Below are 26627 nucleotides of genomic sequence, written 5' to 3'. Positions count from 1 at the left end.
AACTGAGCTTTCTTTGCATAGACTCAATATCCCTGATGTTGTAGTGTCTCTACTAGTTCCTCTGTGACATGGAGACCATCTTCCTGTTTCAGCTGCCAGCAGGTCATCCACATACATTCTCAGCAGTGAATGCCTACAAATCTCTGTGGAGTGCCCATCAAATAAGGTTGGGGGGTTACTTCAGGTTAATTGGCCACTGGTCTCTTTGTCCATGTCCACCCATTCAGTACTGAGTACCAGCTGACTTGATCTGGCCAGGAGCATGCTGAAGAAAGCATCTTTTAGATGTAACACAGTATCAACCTGATTCTTGGGAGGGTATATGTGTACCGGCTGGTTTTATGCATCAACTTGACACAAGCTGGAGTCATCAGAAAGGAAGGAGCCTCAGTTGAGAAATGCCTCCATGAGACTCAGCTCAATCAGTGATAATGGGGGAAGGCCCAGCCCATGGTGGGTGACGCCATCCCTGGGCTGGTGGTCCTGGGTTCTAGAAGAGAGCAGGCTGAGCAAGCCAGTAAGCAGCTCCCCTCCATGGCTTCTACATCAGCTCCTGCCTCCAGAATCCTGTCATTTGAGTTCCTTCCTGACTTCTTTGGTGATGAATAGCAATGTGGAAGTGTAAGAAAATAAAACCTTTCCTCCGTGACTTGCTTTTTGGTCATGGTGTTTTGTTGGAGCAATAGGAATGCTAAGACAATATGGGTTTGGAACGTTAGAGCGATAAGGGACTAATATGCCAGCTTCAAGTAGCCTATCAACTAGAACTTCAATCCCCTGTTTTGCTACCAATGTCATGGTGTTTACCTTGAAAGTAGTGTTTTTCAGTTCCACTATTACTGGGGAGACTAGTGGGCTCCAAGTCCTGGGGTGGGTTTGTCTGTGCCCAACAAAAGGAAATGTCTGTTGTACATCTTGTAAGACTCAAATTTCTTCTCCAAAGGAGGACTGTTTAATAGAATATACTCCCCTACTGGGACAGTCACTAAAATTTTGTCCATAATTTTAGGGCTTTTAAAATCCCATTTAATGTCATCCTTTCCAAAACATTTTTCTGCCCTTAGTCTGTGTAGTAGGTCATGCCTCAGCAGAAGGTATGGGCATTTAGGCATGAGTAGGAGAGAGTGGGTCACAGTACACTTAGTGGTAGATCTGTGACCAGGAGTAGATCTGGGAACCAGTAGCTCCTTACAGTAGTTTCTTACTCCGTGGCCCTTATGTCTGATTTACAACCAAGTGGCCCTGTATCCACAATGGAATTGATGGGAACACCCCCTCTTCCCCTTTAGAGTAATCCTGGGCTGGGGTGGTGGCTGAGCTCAGACGCCACCAGTCTGTGTCTATCTGGAGCACTGACGCTGCTCTCACTTTTTGGTTTGGGTATTCATCTTTCCAATGGCCAGTCCCTTTGGAGTGGACACGTTCATCGTGGATGTTTGTCTCTCCTATGGCCAGTCACTTTACAGTGGGCACACTCATCTTTGTACAAGAGGGTCCTTTTCTTGATATCTGTGCCTCTTGGCTTTTTTCCTTCTTTTACAAATCCTGTACACTGAGGTCTCTCTTCCTGGAAGGCTGCCACCATTACCTTAGCTAATTTCTTGGTCTGCATATCCTCCCAGGTATTTCTATTGTACACACGGGAGGCAATTTCAACTTCAAATCCTCCTATGTTTCCAAATCTTTGTTTTCCAGAGTGTAAGTCTGATTAGTCCTGAAGGCATTCCAAAAAAAGCAGACAGGTCTCATTTGAACCTTGGATTACCAGACTTACCTTACTCAGACAAATTTGTAGGGCACTTAGCAACAGCCAGGAGATCTCCCAACAGTCTGGTGAAAGAGATTAAGAGACTCCCTACCTTGTACTGGGCTCCAATCTGCTTGCTCGGAAGGAAAAACTTTCTCAACCAGTGGCAGGTCACTGCTTGGACTCCTGTCTTCCCCCAAGACTAGCTTCTGGGCTTCCCATCAGATTCTCTCCCTCTTTGGTGGTAAAGAGGGTCTGAAGTAGCTGCTGACAGTCAGCCCAAATTGGTTGGTGTGCATAAAACACCGTTACTAGCGGAGAAATTAAACTCTGTAGAGATGGCCCAGAGGTTAAGAGCACTGATTGCTCTTCCAGAGGACCCGGGTTCAATTCCCAGCACCCACATGGCAACTCACAACTGTCTGTTACTCCAGTTCCAGGGGACTCAACACCCATGGCAAAATACCAATGCACATAAAATTAAAAAGATAATAAACTCTGGAGCTTCTTTGAGAAAGAGGGGTTTTGGAATCCCCAATTATACAAATCAGTAATAGAGAATGGAACATAAATCATCACAAATTAAGGTTGCTGTTGTTTCTTGTTTCCACCTTTCCTATCCTGGGAGCACCCACACCAAGGGCCTCCCTCAAGGAGAGAATGGCCAGAATGAGGCCCCTGAGGAGGCTCATGAGGCGGGTAGGCAGGGAAGGTGTCCTGAAGTTGGTAGCTTGAGGGAGGCCTGGCGTGCCCTTAATAGAGGAGCAGGTGGGGATGAGCCCCCCCCCCCCAAGGGAGTCAGGATGAACAGGTGGTTGGGGTTGGTAAGAGGATCAGCCCCAGGTGTGGGCTGGGCTTAGGAGTGCCTCCATGGATCTTCACCAGGCTGGTGCTCCAGGTGTATAGGGTGGCAGTACAACTTCTATTGTGGGGGCTGCTAGGACCAGAGGCTGAGACTCGTCCTGCCCCTTAGTTTCATTTTCTTCCTCTGAAACAAAAATGGCGGTGCAAAGGGAAGGATCAGGTCAGGCCAGGGTGTAGGGCAGCTGGTCCAGTGCCTGGTTAATTAAAGACCACGTGTTACACTTGGTTCATAAGAGAAAGGTTTAAGGATGCTTCGGCTGGCCAGCCCATCTGAAATAAAAACCAATCAAGGGAACAAAACGTAGTTATTTTTTCCTGTATAGGCCGGTTCTCCAGACTCCTGGGTTTGTCTCTGGAAATCCTTAAAAAAAAAATGAGACTTCATCAGGTTCAGGGGGGTTGTTTGGGTAGAAGAATTTTGACCCATCGTTTCACTTTTCTCAAGAACGATAAACAACTCAACAAACAATCTACACAATACAAAAAAGACCAAGTAGCCACCCAGAATCCTGACCAAACAGAGGGGCCAGTAGTGTCCTCGTGGTCCCACTGACTCAGAATTTGACACTGTATTCGGCTTTTCCACAAGTCCTCAGAATTCTGAGCTACAGCCAGAGGTGTTCAAATGCCTCTTTTTGCACAATCTGGGCACTGGGAACCTGCTCCAGATCCCCGAAACCTGGGCCCTATTTCAGCTCCCAGGTCAGCAGGCACCGTCAGGTTCCCAAGGTTCCCTTGTGCAGTCTAGGCATTGAGAGCCTGTCAAGGGGCCTCCCGAGCACTGGACTTAAAACAGAGCAACCTTGAACGTATATTACAGGGAGGTTTTAGAGACAACACACAAAAAAAACCCCAGCATCCCATTTGGCAGTTGCAGGGGGGATGCGAGCAAGCAGTTTAACAGAAGCCAAGAACACGCAGTTAACTGCGGGCATTTGGACCACAAGTTTCTACAACAGGTTTGGGTGCTTTTCCCACCGGAGGGAGTAGAAAACGGGACGGGGTGGGGAGGGTCAGGTTCAGTTTAAACCCAAGATGGCTCCAGGTGAAGTAAGATGAAGACACCTTTGCCCTCTCCCCAAAGGACAAACCGAGACTCTCTAGCTAATTAATTCCAAACCCGGCCGCCGCCCATGCTTTACGGTGGGCCTGGCTGCAATCCGAGGCAGGACGGAAGCGGGCAACCTGGGACTGGGAAAGCAGAGGGAAGCCTATCGCAGCTAAGCAGGCCTTGGGTTCTCCGGCCTGCGTTGGCCTGGAGCTTAGCGGTCGGAATCAGCCTTTCCAGCCAGGATCAGGATCAGGATCAGGATCCGGCTCCGGCTCCGGGTCAGCGCAGCGTCTAGAGCGCCAGCAAAGTTCCATCCCAGGCCGGCGCTCGCCCGAAGGCAGCTCGGGGGCCGGTTTCTCCACCCCCCCGGGAAGAGACACCTCCCGGCGGGACCCCGGGGTCGCCACCCAGCCTCTCCGCTTGGACGCAGCCCTCTTAAACGCCCCGAGCGCGGTCCAGCGACCCGGCGTCCACGCGCTCGCCGGAAGAAGCCCAGGGACCCGCTTCCTGCCAACCTGTCTGTCACGCTAGTCCCGCTTCCGATTGGTCGGAGCTTCGGGGCCGGCCCTCCCCCCCGGCCCCGCCCTCCCCGCGGATGGACAGGCCGAGGGGGCGGGGCGGCGGTGACTCCGCCCCCTCGGCCAGGGGCGGGGCCCGCCCAGCTGTCAGTTACCGGGGGCGGCCCGGCAGGCGGGCGAGCGCTCCTCCTCCGCTGGCTCGTGCTCGCACCGTCTCGCCGCCCGTGGAGAAAGTCCGGGCCGCCGCAGCCGCGTCCCCCGCCGCCTCGCCTCCGCTCTCGTCCCGGCTCGGCTGCCCGCCGGCCCTCTCCGGTCGTGAGTTAACCCGCCTAGGGGCGCCGAGAGTCCCCGCGGCGGCGGCGGCGGCGGCGGCGGCGGCAGCGGCAGCGGCGGCGGCTGGCCACACCATGTTCAGGAGGATCTTGCAGAGGGTGAGTGTGAGCGCGTCCTTCCGGCAGCACGTGAGCGCGAGCGTGCGAGCCACCGACCCCGGGGCAGCCGAGGCGAGCCTTGGGGCTCCCGGGCTCCACTAGGCCTGGGAGTGGAGGGCTCCGAGGCCTGCTTGTCCTGCCGGAGCCCGGGCCGCGGGTGGGGCGGGGCGCAGGCTGCAGCCCGGGAGGCCCCGGGGCCGGCTCCCGCGCCCGGCTGTCAACCGCGGGCTTGGAGGGTGTGGTGCCCGCGCGTCCCTCCTCCCCACTCCCCGCTCCCCGCCTGGGGGTGCGCGGCTGCGGGGGGCCCTTCCCTGCCCTGGCGTGCCTCCACCTCCCCACGACACTCACTGACACTCACCTGCCTCAAGCCGCTTTTGCCTCCCTTACACCTCTGCACCGCCCCGGGAGGAGGGTCATGGGGGACCCGGCCTAGCGCGGCCCCGACTCCCTGGGACTGAAGCCGCTGAACTGGCAAAGTCAGCGGAGAGGGAAGATATTACTCACTGTTGGAAACTTAGAAAGAATTCCAAGTGCATTTTCCTCTCCAAGCCCCAGAAAAAAAAAAAAAAGAAAGAAAGAAAGAAAAAAAACCACAAAAACCCTTATTTTAGTTTTCCAAGAATAAATGGATCGAACGGCAAATGCGCACTCCAGTTTAGTTTCTCCCAGGGCGATCTCAATTTAAAATCTGGAAAATCTTGAGGGTGAAAATAAAAGGTGAAGAGCACTGGAAAGCTGTAGGTGTTTTGTTTAGGTACCAGTTCCTAGAATAACATAATTAAAATCTCTTACTAATAAGAGTTGCCTACTCAAGTTTTTGTTTTGGAGAGCTTCTTCCATCGGCTCCCTTCTGAGACTGGTAAATGTGAAGAGATGCTACCCAGAAGGCAGGAGAAGTAGTTCAAAGGACAAGAACTTAGTGAATTTGTAGTATTTAGTCAAGGAATGTGCCAAGGAGCGTTGAGTCACCCGGTATACAGGAAGGGAAGGATTCCTGCTTAGACAGCTTCTGTGAAAGGCTCGAGTCGTCTGACGCTTGGTCCTGTATCAGAGGAGAAATCGTTAACTCCCGTCTCTGACCCTCTGCGTTGACATTTGATTTTCTTTTTCTTTCTGCAGCTGTCTTGTCAGTTTTTTTTTTTTTTTTTTAAATTTTGACAAAGCAGTGATTTGGCTGCAAGCAAGGGCATGCCCTCTTACTTCCCATCAGTTGCTGTGTTCCACAGTAAAGGCTTCTTTCTGTGCGTGATTGATTCCTTGGTTTACTTAAGGGACGTCTATCAGTCCTGGAGGCGCTGATTCCCTCGTGCCTCGGATTGTGTTTTTGACATAGTTACACAAGAGAAAAGGAGTCTGCCTGGGGTTGCTTTAAAGTTTCTAGACAATGTTTTCTGATTTGGGAGTTGTTTCTGGTAGCTACAGTCTGGCTTTAAAAAAAAAAAACAAAAACGCGGGATGCTTTGCGGCACTCTTGATGCTGTGGAGTACTGGGATTGTGTGAAGGTCATTTTTAGTGTTGTCGTGTGTCTGTCTGTTCAAGAAGTTTCTGTCAAAACTAAAAAAAAATGGTATTCACTGTGGTTATTGCTGAGATGTTACTGTATCGTCGTATTTGACAACTGGGCTTCCCAACCTTGGAAGGAGAGATTCTTGTGAGTAAGTCACTCTTTGTTGTAGGGGGGTGCATTTGTTGGTGGCTAACAAGTTGTGTAAATTGTTGGTAGCCATTCCTTGCAGTATTGTACCTGCTTTGGGGCAACCAAATATATCTCCAGACTTTAGCAAATGTCCTCTAGGGGATAAATTGCTCCTGGTTGAGATCCACTCTGCTAGATGTATATGTTCTTCAAGAGAAAACTTTGAACTATTTCTCGTGCCTTACTTTGTCTTCTCCAGTTTGTATGTGGAGCTTCAGTAGAATTCAGGCATTATGCTGGGTGCTAGGAAATGGTTTAATAAGCTGTGGCCCGCCTCCCTTTAGACCTCAGAACCTGGTTGGGGAGGTGCACATCAAAAAGTAATTAGAGTGTATGAACCAGAAGAAGGAGGAGTGCTCTGGGAGCCACTTGGGAGGAGGGTGCTAGGCAGTTACGATAAGCTTCAGGAAGGAGGGCATATTTATAGCTTGAGAGGGAAGGACATGTCAGGCTGAGGGAATAGCCTTTATAAAAGTCTGGAATCATAAAAGGAGCAAGTGACCCTAGGGCGAGAAGAACAGTTTAACAAGTGAGATGGTTTTCAGGGATGGTCGGAAAACGAGGCTACTCTGGCAGGCAGAGACCAGGTTCTATATGAGAGGACCTGTATCTCTTTAAAGGAGTTCAGGTTTGTCTTGTAGATGCGTCTGTTTTAAGGCTTACCATTTAATTAAGGGTATTTTGATGAATCTTGAAGCTTGTGATTTATATTACTAATTTAGATCCTAGAATGTGTGTTTTTATTAACTCTACAGGTGGTTTTTGCTAACAGGTATAACACGAAACTTTAAATGATGTAAATGTCAATCCTTGTATTTCCCTTACCCTGTCAACCTTTTGTCTCAGCACTGGTGTTAAGATATAAAACTAAAATTATGCTTCCTGATTTAGAGGTTTGTTTGAAACAGTCTCCATGCTTTGGGTTATATTTTACTTTTCTAACATCTGTTTTTAGATGATCTTTCATTTTGACTATTATATTTTTCTTCTGATTAGATTTAGATAACATTTTAAGGAAGAAGAAAAGGACATTGCATGTAAAATCAGTCATAACTCAGTCTTTGAACATTACCAGTAAGGCTTTGGGTACTTTGCAGAAATTTTATTCCCTCTCTCTACTTTTCCCTCTTATCTTTTATTAGCTTCCTAAAAGAGAGGGCTGGGAAAACAATAATGGTAAAAAGGCACTCCAATATGAATGTATTGAATATTTTGATTAATGATATTAGCCTAGTTACATTTCTATTGACATGATAGAACACCATGAACAAGGAACTTATAAAAGAAGGTATTTGATTTGGGTCTTATGGTTTCAGTAGTTAGAATTGATGATGGTGGAGCTAAGGCATGGCGGCAGAAACAGCTAAGAACTCAGTCTTGATGTACAATTTGGAGGCAGAGAGGAGACACTGGAAATAGCTTGAGTCTTCTGAAACCTCAAAGCCTGTGCCCAGTGACACACCTCCTCCAAAAAGGTCACACCTCCTAATCCTTCCCAGACAGTTCCATCAGCCAGGGACCAAGTATTCAAACCTATGAGTCTGTGGGGGCATATTCTTGTTCAAACCATCACGGATACTTTGAGAAAGACTTGAACTTAAGGCTCTCAGTAGCTAGGAAGAAGGTCAGTGTTTACTACATTAGGCAGTTTGCAAACTCTGTGCCATTTCTTTATGAAAGAGCATAGTATCATTTAGTAATAGAGTATTAGATTTTCTTTTGCTGATAAATATAAAAAATTTCTAAGGAAAGAATGGATTTAATTCAGAATTGGAAGGGCTGCTTTGCTGGTCATTTGGTTTATTTCTTTGGTTTTATGAATCAGAACGTAGAAAGTGAATGAGATGCTATTATTTATCTATATCAGTGAAGTTAGTAGATTCCAAAGACTACTAGAGACTAGACCCAAATTAAAAAAAAATGCTTATTTTATTTGTATGTGTTCTACCTGTGCTGTGGAATAATCCTCTTGTACACTGTAAAGATTTGTCACTCAGATTGGTTTAATAAAATGCTGATTGGTCAGTAGCCAGGCAGGAAGTATAGGTGTGGTGACCAGACTAAGGATGATGGGAAGGAGGAGGGTGGAGTCAGGAGATGCCAGCCAGCCACCAAACAAGCAGGATGTGTGAAAAATGAGGTAGGAAGCCATAAGCCAGCCACATGGCAAAGCATAAATAGAAATATTGGTTAGTTTAAGTGTAAGAGTTAGCTAGCAATAAGTCTGAGCTATCGACTGAGCATTTATAAGTAATATTAAGCCTCCGAGTCAATTATTTGGGAAGCAGCTGCCAGGTATTTGGGAACAGGTGGGTGAGAGAGAAATGTCTATTACATACCTGCATGTATGTCTGTGCATGACTTCATACTTGGTGCCAGCGAAGCCAAGTGAAGGCGGTGGATCCCCTGGAAGTAGAGTTAATAGCCAGTTATAAACTGCAATGTAGGTATAGCAACAGAACTCTGACCCGCTGCAAGATCAGCAAGTGCTCTTGACTACCGAGCCATCTCTCCAGTTCCTACAGCCCAATGTTATAATTTCCCAGTCTGTCCCCTTCTCCTGGAAATTTGTGTCCTCCCTCTCCTTACTGCTCATTTGGTGTGGTTAGCACCGTGTGAGATGCAGGAGAAATGTGAGACCCAGTTTCTCTTTCAGGGACTGTCTGTGAAATGCTAAAGTAAATGATAGCATCACTAAAGGCTCTAAAGTAGTACAGAGGAAAGGTCACCTTGGAAAAGACTGTCATTAGAAGGGGTCTTGAAGAATGCTTGAGAGGAGGGGATGTTTTATGGTGGGAAAGGAGTTACGATGTAAGCAAAGATTTAGAAACTGAAGACTCCTTCTCCTCTTGTTGACATTTCTCCCTTTTCACACAATAACAATAAGTAGCAGTGCTTAGAGCACTTGCTGTGTGCTAGATCTCAAGACGGCAGTGAAGAGGCATAGTCTTTGTCTGTGAGTTGCTTGAAACCAAGTGTCTTAGTGATAGAGGCGTGTTTAAAGCCAAAGGCACCGAGACAGAGTTGTAAAGTAATGTGAAACCCCACACTGAGGGTTGACTGTCTGGTTCAGCTCTGTCCAGGGAAAACGTGAGTCATTCGTAAGCCAAGATTGGTAGTAGTCATATAAGCTGAAAGCGTTCTTTTAGGCTAGTATATTTAAAATATTTCCATGTGTGAGCCATATAAAATTATTATGATTTTGCATTTTTCATTCTCAAGTCTTTGGAATGTTGTGTGTACTTAACTCTAATGGCATGTCTTAACTTGAGCTAACCGTATTTCAGCCATTCAGGGGTCTCATGTAGCTAGGGGCACTATTTTGAACAGAACAGGTAGTTGAATGTCTGCATACTACACTAACTTCTTATTTGGAGCTAATTTTGAACCTAGAGAAAGTTGGGAGAGTAAAGTAATCCAAAGACCACTCTTATATTCCTTACCCGTGTAGTGGCTTAAATGAGAAGGGCCCCACAGCTAATAGTTTGAATGTTTGGTTCCCAGTTGGGGGAGTGTTTGGGAAGGACTAGGAGGCGTGGCCTTTGGAGGAGATGTGTCACTGAGGTGGACTTTTAGGCTTCAAAAGACAACACCAGGCCCAGTCTCTCCTCTCTGCCTCCAACTTGCTGATGGGTTGTAATCTCAGCTGTTGCTCTAGTGACATGCCCACCCACCTGCTGCTGTGCCACCATGATGGCCATGGTCTGGCTCTCTGAAATCGTAAGCAGGTTCCCCATTTAAATGGTTTTTTTAAAAGATAAGTTGCCCTGGCTGTGGTGTCTCTTCATAGCACTGGACAGTGACTAAGACAAGCTGTAGCTTCTGTTGCTGATATTTTACTCGGTTTGCTTCAACACTTGCATATTTCTCTTCCTTCTTCTTTCCTCTCTATTTTTTCTCTTATTATTTTTTTTCTGAGTCAGTGGAGGATCATTCTTGGCTCATTGACTCTGAAAACTTCAACAAAGAAAAGAAATATTTCCTAATATTGATTCTCCTACATTTGTTACTGAAACTAGAGTTAGATTTTATGTTTTAATAATATAATGACTTAAAAATATTTGTCACGTTACTTTGATCTCTTTTATTTAATTTTTACACTTGTTTATTTGGTGTGCCTTATGTGGAGGCCAGAGGACAGCTTGTGGGAGTTGGTTGTCCCCTTCTACCCATGTGGGTCCCAGGGTTTGAACTCAGGTCATCAGGGTTGGTGGCAAGTGTCTATCTGCTGAGCCACCTTTGCTGGCCCTACTTGGAGCTCTTTTAATCTGGGATGTCTCCACAGTGTTTATTTGTATTTATAACACGTTTTAAGAACAATTTCCCATCTTAGTTGTTTTGTGTTGCTGTAAGAAAATAGTTTCTAAAGAGAAATGTACTGACAGAAATCCTTGAAGGTCCAGGAGGGAGGGCTTGAGTGCTGTGCTGTCCCGTGCAGACGTGGGAAAGAAAGAGAGTGACAGAGAAGGAGTGAGAGGGGGACATGCATTTGTGACAGCCCATTCTCTTGCAGTAGCGACATCAGTTCCTCTGACCTGTTGGCCTGGCCTTCAGGTATTGCTGCCCTGGGAGGGGTGAAGTTTCTCTGTGACCTCTGGGAGCACATTCAAGCCATAGTACCTTCCCGCCTGGTTGTCTTTTCTTTTCTCCTCTTTTTAACTGGAATGTTTTCATGTTGTGTTCAGTGTTTGCCTGTGCTTAGAGTAAAAGTCTGCATGCTTGGCAAAGATACTGATATGCTAAGGAATGCTGTGTCCTCAGGTTGCCACGTTTGGAGGGAGGTTCATGGTGTCTCTTTGACGTTCATAGGTGATGCTATTTTTTTTTTTTTTTTGTAAAAGTATTTATTTATTTGGTGTTAAGGATCTAACCTAGGGGCAAGTGTATTTTTCCTACATCTCAAGCTATATCTCATGTCTCAGGTGATTTTTAATTTGGATTAATTGTCCAAAGTGTTGCCTAGTTCCTCCACTCATTATTATTGTTATTATACAGTACTCATTATTATTATTATTATTATTATTATTATTTCTTTTTTTGAAACCAATAAGTAGTTTGGGGGCGATACTTAAGACTTCAAAAGTATTTTCCTAATCAACAATTTTGTCTAGACTTAGCATGTGTTGTTGGTTCTTGCATAATCTAGTCAGGTATGATGGCTACAAAGTAACATTTTCTTTTCTTTTCTTTCTTTCTTTCTTTTTTTTTTTTTTTCTCGTTTTTCGAGACAGGGTTTCTCTGTGTAGCTTTGTGCCTTTCCTGGAACTCACTCTGTAGCCCAGGCTGGCCTCGAACTCACAGAGATCCTCCTGCTTCTGCCTCCCTAGTGCTGGGATTAAAGGCGTGCGCCACCACCAACCGGCAAAAGTAACCTTTTTTCCTTTCCACTTTCCCCCGATTTTGTCCCCTCTCCTTTCTGCCCCCCTTCCCTTCATCCATCCCCATCCTTCCTCCCTCTTCTTCCTGACGTGAACTGCTCATTAATACTGTAGCGATCTATATGTGAGTGTACTAACTGTTTTCATGCTTATCCTGCTCTAGATTTGAACATTTGGGCTTTCCTTTTCCTGTGCAGCCATAACACGTTTTTGAGTACTTTGACTTTGTTGGCACAGAAAAATATCCCAAGTTTTTCCTGTGCCTATTCTTTCTGAGTGCTGAAACTGAGGATGCTCGTTTCTTTCTTTACTTCTTCTTTGAGTTCAAGGTCTTGAGTTTCTTTGCTTCTTTCTTCCAGCATACAATTCTAACTGAAACCTTCAGGTTTATTCTGTAAGAAGAGGAAGTCAATATCCTAGGAAATGGGAAAATATATTGGGATATAGTAGGAAATTAATATTTGTTGAATAAGCAGTGACAGGATTCTCTTAGGATCATGAATTTGCCAGTGTTGTGTACACACTAAAGCTATAGGAGAACAGAAGCAGAAGAGGACAGGAGGGATTCTAGCATTTTAGGGACAAGTATTTATCATCGCTTTAGGACGATGACTGTGTGAGTAGAAAGGAGGTGAACTGGGGAGGCCTTCATTCAAATGCAGCTGTTTTCTAGACATCTGTTGTAGGCTGCCATGTGTGCCAGACATAGTGATGACTAAGACAGATACAAGATCCTTATGGGATCTCTTGTGCAGGGGAAGATGGCTTGCTCACCAGCTACGGTATTACATTTGGAGAAGACAAGGAGGAAACTCATGGGGAGCCCCAGGAGTACACATTTGGGGGTACCATATTTAAAGTAGTATGTCAGAAGGAGTTTCTCAGAGCAGCTGGGGCTTAAGTTTGATGAAGTTATTACTAATTTATTGAGGCGAATTTTTAACTACAGAGTTTTCCTTTTGTGTATGTTTTGGTATATGTATGTGCACCATGTGGCTGTTTTTTTGCTTTGAGAGGGTCTTGGTCTGTAGCTCAGGCTCTTGATCCCTCCTTACATGTTCTTTCTCCTCCTCTTCCTCCTCCTCCTCCTCTGTATGTTTAGAATACAGAAGATATTAAGATAGAAGAACCAGGGCTATAACAAGAGAGGTTTTCTCTTCTAATCTCAGTGGTCTGTTTGAGTTAAAGGTGCAGTATGATTCAGTGCTAAGAATGGGAAGTCTGATTTAGGACTTCAGGTCCAGTCTAGAGAACGTAGACAGTATCTCAAGTAATAAAAAAGGTATTTGTGGGGTTGTGGGGAGGGATAAAATGAACTTTGATGTCAGCCTACCTGGGTTGAAATCTCTACCCTACTACTTAACTGCATGGTTTGGGGCAGGTTCACTTGATTTTTCTGGAGCTCTTTGTAAACATTAGCTATTGCTAGTAAAATAGCTGCTTGTTGTTATAATTATACGTTCAAATGTCCTAGGGAACACTTAAAAAAGTGTTCTGTCCTGTGGTTTGGATGTGCTTTGTCCCTACCCAAACTCATTTTGAAATTTGATTCTTACTGTGTTGGTGTTAGGAGGTGGGGCTTTGGGAAGGTGATTAGGTCACAGGAGTACTGCCATCATGAATAGGATAATGGCTTTCTCAAGAGGCTGGGTTAGGCAATGCTTGCAGGCCCAGGCAGGAGGACTGAGTTTTAGGTCAGCCTGGGTACTAAGAGGACAGCCCTGTGTTACCTAGTAAGAGCTATATCAGAAACAGAACCCAAACCCAGGAGAATGGAATTGGTTTTCCTAGAGTGAGCCTAGAGCTTCCCTGACTGCAGTGTTCCCACATGGCCTTTGCTGTGGGCAAGTAGGCATCTTCTGCTGTTCTGGTATATGTAGGGCAGCAGGGGTGCTGACCTTTCGTTCCTAGACTCCCAGAATCTCAGGACAGATTTCAACCTTACCTTTTTATTAAGATATTTGTGTGTGTGTGTGTGTGTGCATGTGTGGTATACATACGTACATGTGTACTCAGGCAAGCACCGTAACACATGTGGAGGTCAGAGGATACCTTTTGGGAGTAGATTCTCTTTCCACATGTGGGTTCCTGGATGGAACTCAGGTTACCAGGCTTGGTAGCAGGCACCCTTACTCTAACCTCTGAGGCATCTCTCTGCAACCCCAAACCCCTTTAAAAACAAGTTTTGTTGTTGTTTTGTACCACCCTCAAGTATAACAAAATATATCTTTTTGTTGTTGTTTTTCAGGTGAGCCCGCAGACCATTGGCATTTCTGTAACATCCTGTTAAACATTCACTCTGTGCTCTGATAACCGTGCTAAGGCCTGCTGATAAACACCTGAGATGAGGAAGTTGATTTTTAATGGAGGAGACAGTTTAGTAGTAACAAAGCAATGTGTGATAAGTGAGAATACTCAGGAGGGGTTTGAAGGCCAGAAGACAAAGTGATTCTGTGCAGGGTTTAGGGTGGGCAGGGAAAGGAGTGGAGGTTGTGAGGGTGTCCCTGAGGCTGAGAGACTTAGGAACGGAGAAAAGAGCATTTGGAGATAGAATTGGGCATTTTCAAGAGCCTCACGTAGCCTAGCACAGAATGGAAGACTGTGTTTCTGCATGTAGATGGAAGTTGTTGTAACAGTTTAGCCTGGGAACATGGATGAAGGGTTTTTGATCTAGATAGGCAGTAAGGAACCACAGCAAGTTATTTAAAGGATCAAATTTGCACCAAGGAAAACTTTCCAAGATGTTTTTCCTAGACAGTATTTATTGCAAGCAAATCATTCTCTTATTTAAAATTATGTGATTCTTCAGCACCTGTGTTAGTCTTCTGTCAGGGTGGCAGATTGCTAAGGAAGTCCATATGCAGGAGGGAAGACTTATTTCAGCCGCCGTTTCGGGCTTAGTTCTTGTCAGGTGACCCATCATTGTGCGTGGCAGAGATGGCTTGTGGAGCAGCTGCTTCTTCACGGTGCTCAGGTCAGAATGCCAAGAGAAAGTGGGCTGCACCTCCTGGTAGACCACTCAGCTGTCAGTCAGTCCACTGAGGACGTTAGTGAGTGACTTGATCTGATCACCTCTAAATGCCGCCACCACCTGGGACAGCACCGTCAACACATGAGTGTTTTTGCAAGACACTTCATATCCAGATCCGTAGCATGTCGTAGGAGATGTCTGCTTTTAATCTTGTGCACAGAACCTTAGTGCTCCGGACCCTTCATATCGCCTAGGACCTTCTTTCTGCTTCCCTCTGTACACATACAGACCTGACCATCTCTTGCTAATCATGTTTCTTACAACTTACATGTTTTCTCAGATATCCATTTTCTTTTCAGTCAAGTAATGCAGTAGTTATTTGCTTTGTGTCTTATTCTCCCAAAGCATCTCATAGTACTTAACTATTATAATAGTAATAATTTAAATTTTGGGTTGCTTCTCATGAGGGTAAGCTTGGTGTAAAAGTTCAGACTATCTGATAGCTAATTGATGTACTGTAAACTTGAACATACTATCTACTTAGTTTTATATAGTATTACATGACATAATGTTCCTGAAGTGCTCACCACACTGACACTTTGACAAATATTATATGATCTTGATTCTGTTATGTGTCTGTAGCAGCTACACTTCTATTTCCCTTCCTTCTCCCCCACGTCCTTCATGTCGTCCTTCTTATGGTGGTACAGCTGAACCTGCCTTTCTTCTGGAGTCTTTCTGCCTCGTCTACCTCAGTGCTGGCTTACAGCTCACCCCCAGTGTGACTGCACTGCTTTTGTGATTTCTTTCTTTCATCTCTCCCTCCAGATTTTGGAGTGCCCTAGTCTGGAGATTTTTCTTTCTTAGTTCCTGTGGAGTTCAGCAGAGTGTGGTGCTTAGGGTTCAGTAATGTAATGGGATCATTTATTGGTTGTGTAGAGAGGATGATTTCATTAAGGGCAGGGCCAGCTAGAAAGTTATACTTCCTAGAATGGGAATCCTTTGGGTTCTTAGAAAAGTCTTTCCCTTCCCTCTTTCCTTTTACTGCTTTCCTCCTCCCTCCCTCCCCTCCCTCCTCCTCTCTCCCTCTCCCTTCCCTCTTCCTTCCCACTTTGTGATTTTGTAATTCTAGGATCAAATTCCAGACTTTTGTTCATGGTAAGCACTTGCCAAAAGATTCTAGTCTCTCCATTGAATAAGAACTATGGACTTCTGATTGCTAAGTCTAGTGAATTCAGGATAAAGAAAGATTGGCTTTTCAAGAAAATTAAGTAGTAGAATTGATAGTGCTTTTAATGTTATATTTTATATTATTACTTTAGTTATGTGTATATGTCTGTGTGGGTTTGTTGCTTGTGAGTGTAGTACCCACACCCAAACCAGAGGGAGCATTGGATTGCCCCTGGAGCAGCTGTTGTGAGCAGCCTACATGAAGGCTGGAACTCAGGTCCTCTGGAAGAGCAGTATAAGCTTTGAGCCTCTGACCTATCATCTCTCCAGGCCTGGTAGGACCTCGTGACTTAAAAAAGTAGTTTGAATAGCTGAGATGATGGTTGAATAGGCACAGGTTAAAGTTAAAAACTAGGGGGAGAGATTTGAGAGGAAGATGAGTGTAAATTATGGGTCTAGACATACTTGTGAAAAAATGATCTGTGGACAGCTGGAAATCCATGGCTTGCATTTTGGAGACAAGTGGAGGCAAGTGTTAGATGTGTATGAATGAGGAAGAGAAGTCAATAAAGTGACTTTTATTTAAAAGAACTTTGGAAAAGTTTTATTTATTTGGGTGTGCGTGCATGTGTGCATGTGCATATGTGTATGTATTTGTCTGTGTGAATGTATGTGGCTGATCCAGAAGAGAATGATGGATCTCTTGGAGCTGGAGTTACACCTGTTTGTGAGCTGCTCAGCATGGGTGCTGGATCTGAACTCTGGTCTTCATGATGGAGCAGCTAGTGTTCTTCTGAGCTGTTTCTTCAGCTGTTTTGTTCTGTTTTTAAAATTTTATTTATTTATTTAGAGAGTGAGAGATAGAGAGAGAGAGAGAAAGAGAGCGAGTGTGTGCGGATGCCCTGCTGTGGTCTGCATATGGAGATCAGAGGACAACTTCGAGTTGAGTTGCTGGTCTCCCTCTACTGTGTGGGGGCTGGGGGTCAGACTCAGGTTGGCAGGCTTGGTGGCAGGGACTTCACCCACCGAGCCATCCTTCTGTCCCGTCTTGCTGTTCTAAAAGATGGTTAAGTATGATGGTTAGTACTGTCAACTGGACACCTAGGAGGCAAGCCTTCCAGCACAGCTTTGAGGAATTGTTTGGATTACGGTTAGCCTTTGAGAATCATCTTGATTCAGTTAATTGATGTGGGAAGACCCATCTTAATTGTGGGTGGGACCGTTCACTGTGTAGGGGCTCCTGGACTGTGTAAAGTGAAGATGGGAAATGGAGCTCTCCAGCACGCATGTATTCATTTTACATGAGCCATCCCAGTAGATGCAGCTCAGCAAAAATCCGACCATGGTTAAGTTTTAGATAAGTATGCAAATGTGTATGTTTTCCAGGGTCTATGTTTTTCAGTAGTACTTTGAGCTTTCATAAGCAAATAATATTTTAAAATATTTTAAGGATTCACAGTTTTATACCATTTTATGCCAAAATACAATTAAGTAGTAGGTCATATTATTAATTAATTAAAAAAACCCCTAAATCCCACTTTGTAGCCTAAGGTGGCTTGGAACTCACCATGTTGTCCAAGGTAGCCTCAAACTCCCAGCAGTCTTCCTGACTCAGATTCTGAGTGCTGGGGTTACAGTTGTGAGCCCTCACACTGGCTGCTGAAATTATTTTAAGTAGTAAAACTATACTTTTTATTATAACAATAAATGACAGGGATCAATGAAATTTGAAAAGTTAAAAAAACTTTAGAAGTAGCCTAGGGGTGTAATATAGAGGACATTTAATATTTCAACTGCAGATATTGAAGCCAAGTGGACTCTAGGCCTGTTTATTATTCTGTGTGTGATCTTTATTTTCTTGGGGGAGTCGATGGAAACTTTGCTTCCACCATGTGGGTTTCGGGGATTGAACTCAGGTCAGCAAGCTTGGTAGCAAGCATCTCTATCAACTGAGTCATCTCTGGTAATTGAGGTAGCTTCTCCGACCTTACATTTTTTTCCCCTTGGCTAAGTGAGAACCACCCTTTGTCATTACTCAGCATTGTGAGAATTCAGTGCTATCCAAGTGTTTGGAATTGTGATTGTTATAAACTTGGTATATTAGCTGTTAATCCTCCCTCCAGTCAACTACCCCTGACATTTATTTAGTGTAGAACTCAGTTTCTTATGTAAATAATTTTTGAAAATGCAAATGACATAGAAGAAGTTGATATGCTATGCATTGTAATAACAATCTTGCTTCAGAGTTACTTTGATTTCGTTAAGCTTTGAGTTAAGATCTTAGAGAAAAAAGAGAAATCACCGAGTTCTGGTTTTATCTCTGCTACCAATATGATATTAGAAAAATTTTCATCCTTTTTCTTATCTGCCCAGTGAAGGTACTGCCTGGCAGATCTCCAAAGTAGTTTTCAGGTTAAAGGTTTTACTTGAAAACCAAGGAAGAACAAGGATTTCCACCGATCATTTGCAAACCCACAACATAGAAATTTTGGTATGGTATATATACAAATCTTGAAATGTTTTGTTTTCTGTCTCCTTTACTGAGAAAAGGCACTGTCTTCAGAAAGCAAGGCTTCACTGAGAAAATTTGATAAGTAATGTAAGCTGACTGCCACAGCACCTGCCCTGTAGTAAGCTCCAGAAGATATGGGACTCCCTGTGCCCAGGATAGCTCTCTATGGCATCCCACGATAGTGTGACACCTACCTGTTCGTTTAGACGAAGACACACCCCCAGTTGCCCAGAGTTACGGCTGCTAATGGCTCATAACTGTCTTTTCTTCCCCCCTGGGGTCTGTCATAGCAAACCAAAAGCTGCTGTCCCACCCCCAAGATCATATCGTCTTTCTGGAAGCAGCCTACATTTGTTATTGGCTGATGAGGAGGACACAGAGAAACATCCCTTTGCTTAGCAGGGACTGGATTACGCTCCAGCCACCATGGCAGCTCTGTCCCATCACTCTTCAGTACTGTGCAGCCTCTCCCTTCACCCAGTCAGACTTCTGCCTCTGTACACACAGGTGTTGCCCTCAAGATCACGCCCCGGTGAACTTCCTGCATGTAGAGTTCACTCCAAGTCTGTTTCCTTGGGAACTGGAATTATGACAGTCACCTACAATTTGGGTAGATACTGATGAGTTTTGTGTTCTAGTTTTTGAGTTTCATCCTTTTTTTAAATGGAGATCCTGGGAATTGCCCAGGCCTCATGTATTTGAAGAAGGTGTTCATCACTGAGCACCTCACTCCTGTGTTGAAACTGATATTCCATGTGTCTTTTATACAGGTGTCTCTAGCTAGGAGATTAGAATTGGTTAGGTTGTAAAGTATTGCATATGAGTTTTTCAGTTCCACTAGCTGGGCCTTGAAACAGACACAAGCATGTCATATTCTGAAATTTTTACTGTTAGGATCTTTCTCTGTTTGTTCCCTTTGGTGATTTTTTTTAAAAAGCATTTAGACATGGTCTTACTATGGAATCCAGGCTGACCTGGAGCTTAAGATCCTCTTCCCTCAGTCTTATGAGTGCGGGTAGTGTGTACCACTTGCCTTAATAAATTTAAGTCTTTTAAAAAATTTGGCCTCTCAGAACCAGACTCTGGATCCTTACTCTGGCTGTTTTGTGTCAGTTTATACATATTCATCTGCTCTCTTTACTGGACTGTGCTGGCGAGGTAATTGCTTTCCTGTAACTCTTAGTAACCACTAACTTGTTCTAAAGATTTGAAAATGACTGTAAGATAACTAGGCATGCATAGAGACTGGGCATGTATTTAGATGTAATGTCTGTGAACACACCTTTAAATTACTAAGGGCTCAAACGAGTCATGAATGAGGCTTTTGGAGCTGAAGGTCTTAGGATCTTGCCCCGTCCTTAGTTTATTAATGAAGCTTATTAATGAAGAAGCTGAGATCACAGAAATTCAGTGCTCCAGTTGCTGTGTTGTTAGATGAATGATGAGAAGTGGAAGATTATGGGGCTCAGAAGCCTGAGTTTCAGTGGCAGCCTTATCATTAGCAGCAGGAGGCCTTCTTTCCAGGGGACTAGTTACTCCAGCAGACAATCTCTATCCCCCAACCCCCCAAGTTTGAGACTTTATTTTACTATTGAAACTTAGCATGTACCCTAGGCTGGCCCCAAGCTCACAGTGATCCTCCTGCTTCAGCCTTCTCCAGACCAGATTATTTCTGAGTGCTTTTCTAACTTTCATAATTTGATGAAATATTTTGGGAGGGAGAGGTGGCCATCATATTAAGTGTCTAGTATGTAATTTAATCTGTCACAGCAAAGCAACCAGGCGCTATCTTAAACATGTTATATCTTATATGAACTTACTTGGTTTTGGTTTTTTTGTGTGTGTGACAAGGTCTTATGTAGCACAGGCTCGACTAGAGCTCATTATGTAGTTAAGGTTGGCCTTGAACTTCTGATCTTCCTGCTTCCAGCTCCCAAGTGCTGGGATTGCTAACATTTTATAGTTACTTGTAGCTTAAGTTTTCCTGCCTGGCCCACAGTCAGGACAAATCTCTTTCACCTGCCAGTCCCACAGCCGTTCAGACCCGACCAAGTAAACACAGAGACTTATATTGGTTACAAACTGTATGGCCGTGGCAGGCTTCTTGCTAACTGTTCTTACAGCTTAAATTAATCCATTTCTATAAATCTATACCTTGCCACATGGCTTGTGGCTTACCGGCATCTTCACATGCTGTTTGTCATCGGGGCGGCTGGCAGTGTCTCTCTGACTCAGCCTTCCACTTCCCAGCTTTATTCTCCTCCTTGTCCCGCCTATACTTCCTGCCTAGCCAATGGCCAATCAGTGTTTTATTTATTGACTAATTAGCAACACATTTGCCATACAGAACATCCCACAGCAGTTACTACTTTTTAAATTTATTTTATGTATGCCTGAATGTCTGTATGGGCACCATGCACATGTAGGTGTCTTTGCAGGCCACAAGAAGGTGTCAGGTATCCTGGAACTGGAGTTAGAGGTAGCTGTGACCACCTGACACGGTCATGGGGGAACTGAACCTGTGTCCTCTGCAATATCAGCAAGTAATCCTAACCATTCAGTGGTCCCTCCAGCCTCTTCCATTTACTTTACTAACAGAAATTGAGGACTTGTAGACGCTAAATAGGTTTACAGAGTTCTAGGTGGCTAGCTAAAGTTGAGTGCAGGTCCATGTGAGTTCAGCTTCTGTTTTTGAGTCTGTTCCTAGGTTTAGGTAGACTTCTGTTTGTTTCTGGAGCGACCACTTGCCTTGATGAAAATGGAATCAGTTTCAATTAGACAGTCACATATATTTGTATTATTTCTACATCAGTTTCTTTTCTATTATTGTGATAGAATACCCCAAGAAAGGCAATTTAAAGTAGGAAAGGTTTATTCTGGCTTGTGTTTGTGGAGGGAGAGGGGGAGGGGGAGGGGAAGGGGGAGGGGGAGGGAGAGATGGGGAGACGGGGATTTGAAGAAGTTTGCAGGCTGTAAGTCATCAAAACCCACCCCCAGTGAAGTACTCTAGCCAGGGTTTACCTCATGAAGATCCCACCAGCTGGAGATAGTGTCCAAACACAGGTGCCCATTGGGACGTTCACACTCAAGCTCCAGCAGCGGCTGATCCCTTTCTCCTGGACGATACAGCGTCATTTCTTTATAGGTTAGGTGGGAAGGAAGGACTCAGGAGCTCACAGGGAGGTTTGGAGGAGGAGTGGCCGGAGAGATGGCTCAGCCGTTAGAGCTAGCTCACAACGGAAACCCAGTAAGGGACTGTCTTAGGGTTTGCTGCTGTGAAGAGGCCATGCCTGACCACAGCAACTCTAATAAAGGAAACGCTTAGTTGGGGCGGTGGCAGCATGGTGGTGTGCAGGCGTGGTGCTGGAGAAGGAGCTGCTCCATGGTGACTCGAAAGCCGCAGGAAGTGGTCTGTGTGTCACCCTGAGAGAAGCTTGAGCAAGAGACCTCAGAGCCATCCCCGCAGTGACACATCCTCCAACAAGGCCACACTCCTACCAGTGCTGCTCCCTCTGGAGGTCATCTTCTTTCCAGCCACCACAGGTACATAGGCTCCTAGGGACCACTTTGAGAGGCAAATTGAATAGGGATTGCATCCAACTTAACATTAATAATTTAAAAGTATTGGTGGCTCTGTTAGCTTGATTATAAAGTTGTAGGTGACTCTTAGGATAGGTACAGTTGCCCACAGTTAAAACAATAGAGATTATGTTTAAATGAAAGTGGATAGAAATGAGTTAGGGTTAAATGAAGTGTATTTGTGAAGATGCTTAATATACATGCTTTATAATGAGCTATAAATGCATCTGTGGAGTTCTGGTACTGTTAAGTTTTCTGTATAAGGTCATATTATAACAGAAGCTGAACAAGCCCTGCTTCAGGATGCGATGTTGATCAGGATATATTTAGCTCTAAGAAGAGAGAGAGGAAGGAGCTTTGTATGAAAGTTATTAAACAATTTAAGGGTGTTATAAATATAATGATGATTAGCTTGAAGAGTGTTAGTTTTTAAGGGGGAGATTTAGAGAGGAATCAAAGGATGTAAGCTTATAAACATCCGACCTTAAATGCTGAGATCTAGGAAAGGAGTTAATTGCTAAGCACTTGCTAATGTCTTGTGTATCTTTCCATAACTGTTAGCGCTGGTATCCATTAACGTTATACAGACACGATCATGTCGTTTTGTATGAGATTTTCATTCCCTCACTTGTGTGAAGGCCTTTGGTGTCTACTTTCAATAGCTGTACTATTTAATTTAATAATGATATTATATTATATTGTATAGATCATTGGCTCTCAACCTTCCTAATACAGTCCTCATGTTGTGGTGACCTCCAATCATAGAATTATTTTCGTTGCTACTCCATAACTGTAATTCTGTTACTGTTATGAGTCATAATGCAAATATCTGTGTGTTCTGATGGTCTCAGGAAACCCCTGTGAAAGGGTTGTTGGACCCCACAAAGGGGGTCATGACCCACACACAGGTTGAGAACCACTGGTATCGATTTTTGAAGAGAACTTAATTCATTCCTAGTTGTAATAAACTTTGAACACAACATGCTTGTTCAAATGTGAGTTTGCTGTTATGTAACTGAATAGCAGGAAGGACTCGAAGTGTGTTTTGTTTGTATTTGGTTATACTCTCACTGGAGAACTGATTTCTAGCATCTCATAAACAAGAAATACAGCTTGATTTTACTTAACTATGCCCCAGATGAGATGGCTACTTGTCGTTTAGCCTTCCAGTTCTTTATTAACTTACAGTTAACTTGTAGAAACAGTTTCTGGAGTAGGTCATTCATCTCCTTTTTACATGTGTGTGTGTGTATGCACGTGTGTATGTACATACATGTGGGCATGCACATGCGTGTGTGCCATGGTGTGCATGTGCAAGTCAGAGGACAGCTTGTAGGCGATGCTTCTCTTCTTCCGTATTGGACTCAGGTTGGTAGGTTTAGTGTCAAGTGCCTTTGCTCTCCGAGCCCTCTCGATGGCTCCTTGAAGCCTTTATTGATATATGAAAGCAGGTTGGAGTCTGGAAGGAGCTGCAAGGGTGAATTCCCTTCTGCAGCCCAGTGAGCGCAGACACTTGAGGCCCTGGAGGAAGCCCCCTAACCAGGGCAGCAGCTTAGGCTCAGGGACCCTCCAACAAGTCCGCCCTGGCCAGTCTGTAAGGCAGTCTTCCTTCTCCGCCGACAGGCCTGGTGGGAACTAGACTCTGATGCTTCTGAAGAGGGAGGACCTGGCTGCAGCGGGGAGCTTGGTTCCCTCCCTTCCGTCTTTCCTCTGCTGGCCCCTGTAGCAGTTCTGGCTCTGTAGCTCTGGAAGGTCCAAATTTATGGCATTACCAGGCGCCAGCCAGGCCTTGTTTGGTTGCATGTGGGTATACAAATGGGAAAAAGTGGGACTAAGCCGGGAAGAATTGTCAGACCTGATGGGAAGGGAAAGACCCTGAGTTGGCCCAGAGTTACTGGAAATTTACAATCCGGGCCTGTGTAACTTGTTAGAAAGTTTCAGACTATTCTTGGTTGCTACAGTGACTTTTGCAGGCCGCTATTGCTTCCCTGCTTCCTTCAGCTGGAGGATGAGAGAGAGAGAGAGAGAGAGAGAGAGAGAGAGAGAGAGAGAGAGAGAGAGAGAGAGAGAGAAGGAGAGAAGGAGAGAAGAACGAACATGTGTGCATGTGTCTGTGTGCTTTCTGTGGCTGCTGCTACTGTACTATCATTTATCAGCACTGCTTTCTTTAGCTGGAGGATTTAGAGTATGTGTGTGTGTGTGTGTGTGTGTGTGTGTGTGTGTGTGTGTGCACATGTGCCCATGTGTCTGTGTGCTTTTTGTGGCTGCTGCTACTTTACTAACATTTATCAGCACTGCTTCCTTCAGCTGGAAGATTTAGAGTGTGTGTGTGTGTGTGTGTGTGTGTGCGCGCGCGCGCACATGTGTCCATGTGTCTGTGTGCTTTTTGTGGCTGCTGCTACTGTACTAAAATTTATCAGCACTTGCCCTCAGAACTTAAGCCTGCTAGTTATCAGAAAGCTCTGTATGGGGCAGACATACACACACACACACACACACACACACACACACACACACACACAGAGCCTATGAATGTACAGTTGAAGTCTTCGCATGTCTCATGGGCTGTTCTCCTGTCAGCTGAAGCAAATGGACAGCCTTGAATTGATATGAGAGAGCATTGCACACGAGAGTTACAAGGGCGTTAAAACACTAATGAGATCCGAACTCTAACACACTCTTGGCTTTGTATTTAAGTATGTCTGCCGAGAAGTATAAATAAAGTACACAGTGGAATTTAAAGAATGGAAGTGTTTCTTTTTTAATTATTTTTATATGCGTATGTATTTTGCCTGCATGTGTGTTTGTACAGCATATGTATATGTGGTATTCATGAAGGTTAAAAGATTGGGTATCAGATCCCCTGCAAACGGAGTTAAAAGATAGTTGTGAGCTGCTGTGTGAGCCCTCTGGAAGAGCAGCCAGTGCTCTTTAACCACGGAGCCATCTCTCCAGCCCCTGGAAGTATTTCCTATCTGAGGGAGAGAATCAGAGGTTTCTGATGTCATTTGAGTCAGAAAGACTAATTTCACCATAGTTTGCATAGTGGTGAGTTTTCTAAGTTTTCATTCTGAAAGGTTTTGGCACCCTCATAAGCAATCCAAATCAGACCAAATCATGTCGAATTAGGAAAAGCCTCGGTTTAATGGGTAAAGCATTCCCAAGTGATTCTCCGGCCACCAGAGAGGAGACAGGGATGAGAGATCGCAAAACCACGTGTCTGTTTTCTAGGATGCAGCTTAAATATCCTGTGGGAGTGGTCTTGAGCCTCTCTGGGGGAGGAGCTGTGCTTGGCGAACTTTGAAGGGGTGGGTTTGGGGAAAGAGATGGGGGAGGGAAGTTGAGGTGAAGCTCCCACCCAAACATTCCAGACTCTTTGGGTATAGGGGTGCCAGGGTGCCGGGCTGAGGTGGAGCTCCCACCAGAACACATTCCTTGTATACATATCAACTGAAAACGTGCAGCGAAGACATTTTTAGCACTTAGGACGCTAACGCACGAGTGTCGTAATACGTTGATTTGCTTCAAAACAAAGAAAAAACAATGAAACAATTTTTATCAAATGCCAGAGCTGCCTATTTATCATGAATTTCACTGTATCCAGGAAGACAGAACAAATGATTGATTTTCTTTTAACTATTAAGTTTTTGATAAGAAGGGTATATTAGCCTTTTAGTGCTGATCACCTGTTTTTCTACTAAGAGAACTCCTGAATTTTTAGGATAGAATACTTTTTAAAAGAGTACTTTTAGATTCATAGTAAACCTGGGCGAAAGTTACAGCGATTTCCCATCTGTACCCCTCCTGCATATGGGATGCCTCCTTTATTATCAGTGTCCTTACCAGGGGTTGTCCCTTCGTTACACCTGATGAACTGTCATTTCTACATTACTGTACTCCTACAGTCCGTAGTCTACATTCGGGCTCGTTCTTGGTACTGTACATTGTGTACACAAATTCATGACGGTATGTATCTGTCATACTGTCGTCACATAGAGTTTTACTTCCCGAAAACTACTTCTGTGTGCTAGACTTACTCTTTTTCTTCTTTTTCCTTTTTATTGAAAATAGATGTTTTTCCTTCTCATAATGTATTCTGATTTCGGTTTCCCTCCTCTACTCATTCCAGTTCCTCCCCACCTCCCTCCCATCTGGATCTGTCCCCTTTCTGTTTCTCACTAGAAAGCAATTGGTGGTGCACACCTTTAATCCCAGCACTCGGGAGACAGAGGCAGATGGATTTCTGTGAGTTCGAGGCCAGCCTGGTCTACTGAAAGTAACTCTGTCTTGAAAAACAAAACAAAAGAAAACAAACAGGCTTCTAAGGGATAATAGTAAAACAAAATAATAAGATAAAACAAAAACTAACACAATGGAATAGGACAACAGAAGGAAAAGTGCCCAAGAAAAGGCATAAGAAGCAGCTGTGGATGCAGAGACCCACTCATTTGCACACTCAAGAGTCCCATAAAACACGAAACTGGAAGCCATAATATATATGCAAAGAACTGTAGGGCAAAAAGAGAGGAGAAAAAATATAGAGATAAAATTAAAAAATAAGTAAAAATGAAAAGGAAAAGCCCTGACATGACATATGAGACAAAGGACCTCCAAAGATGCCATTGAGTTCTTTTTCTGTTGGCGTCTACTGCTGGGCGTGGACCCCACCCTTAAGAGTGTTTGTGTCCCCAGTGAGACTCCCTTGAGAA

General features: G+C 44.5%; 1 protein-coding gene across 1 annotated transcript in view; it reads left to right on the top strand.

The window, feature by feature from the left end:
- Window positions 1-4257: 4257 nt before the first annotated feature.
- Eea1 (early endosome antigen 1) overlaps window positions 4258-26627 on the top strand; it is a 115112-nt gene continuing 92742 nt past the window's right edge. The window contains exons 1-2 of the mRNA XM_059245805.1: window positions 4258-4495; window positions 4639-4847. Coding sequence (XP_059101788.1) covers window positions 4258-4495; window positions 4639-4847 — 447 coding nt within the window. The remainder of the gene's footprint in view (window positions 4496-4638; window positions 4848-26627) is intronic.

This window comes from Peromyscus eremicus, chromosome 18 (genome assembly GCF_949786415.1).
Source record: "Peromyscus eremicus chromosome 18, PerEre_H2_v1, whole genome shotgun sequence".
NCBI classification, from domain to species: domain Eukaryota; kingdom Metazoa; phylum Chordata; class Mammalia; order Rodentia; family Cricetidae; genus Peromyscus; species Peromyscus eremicus.
Note: the sequence above shows the minus strand (reverse complement) of the source record. Positions and strands in the feature narration are given on the sequence as shown.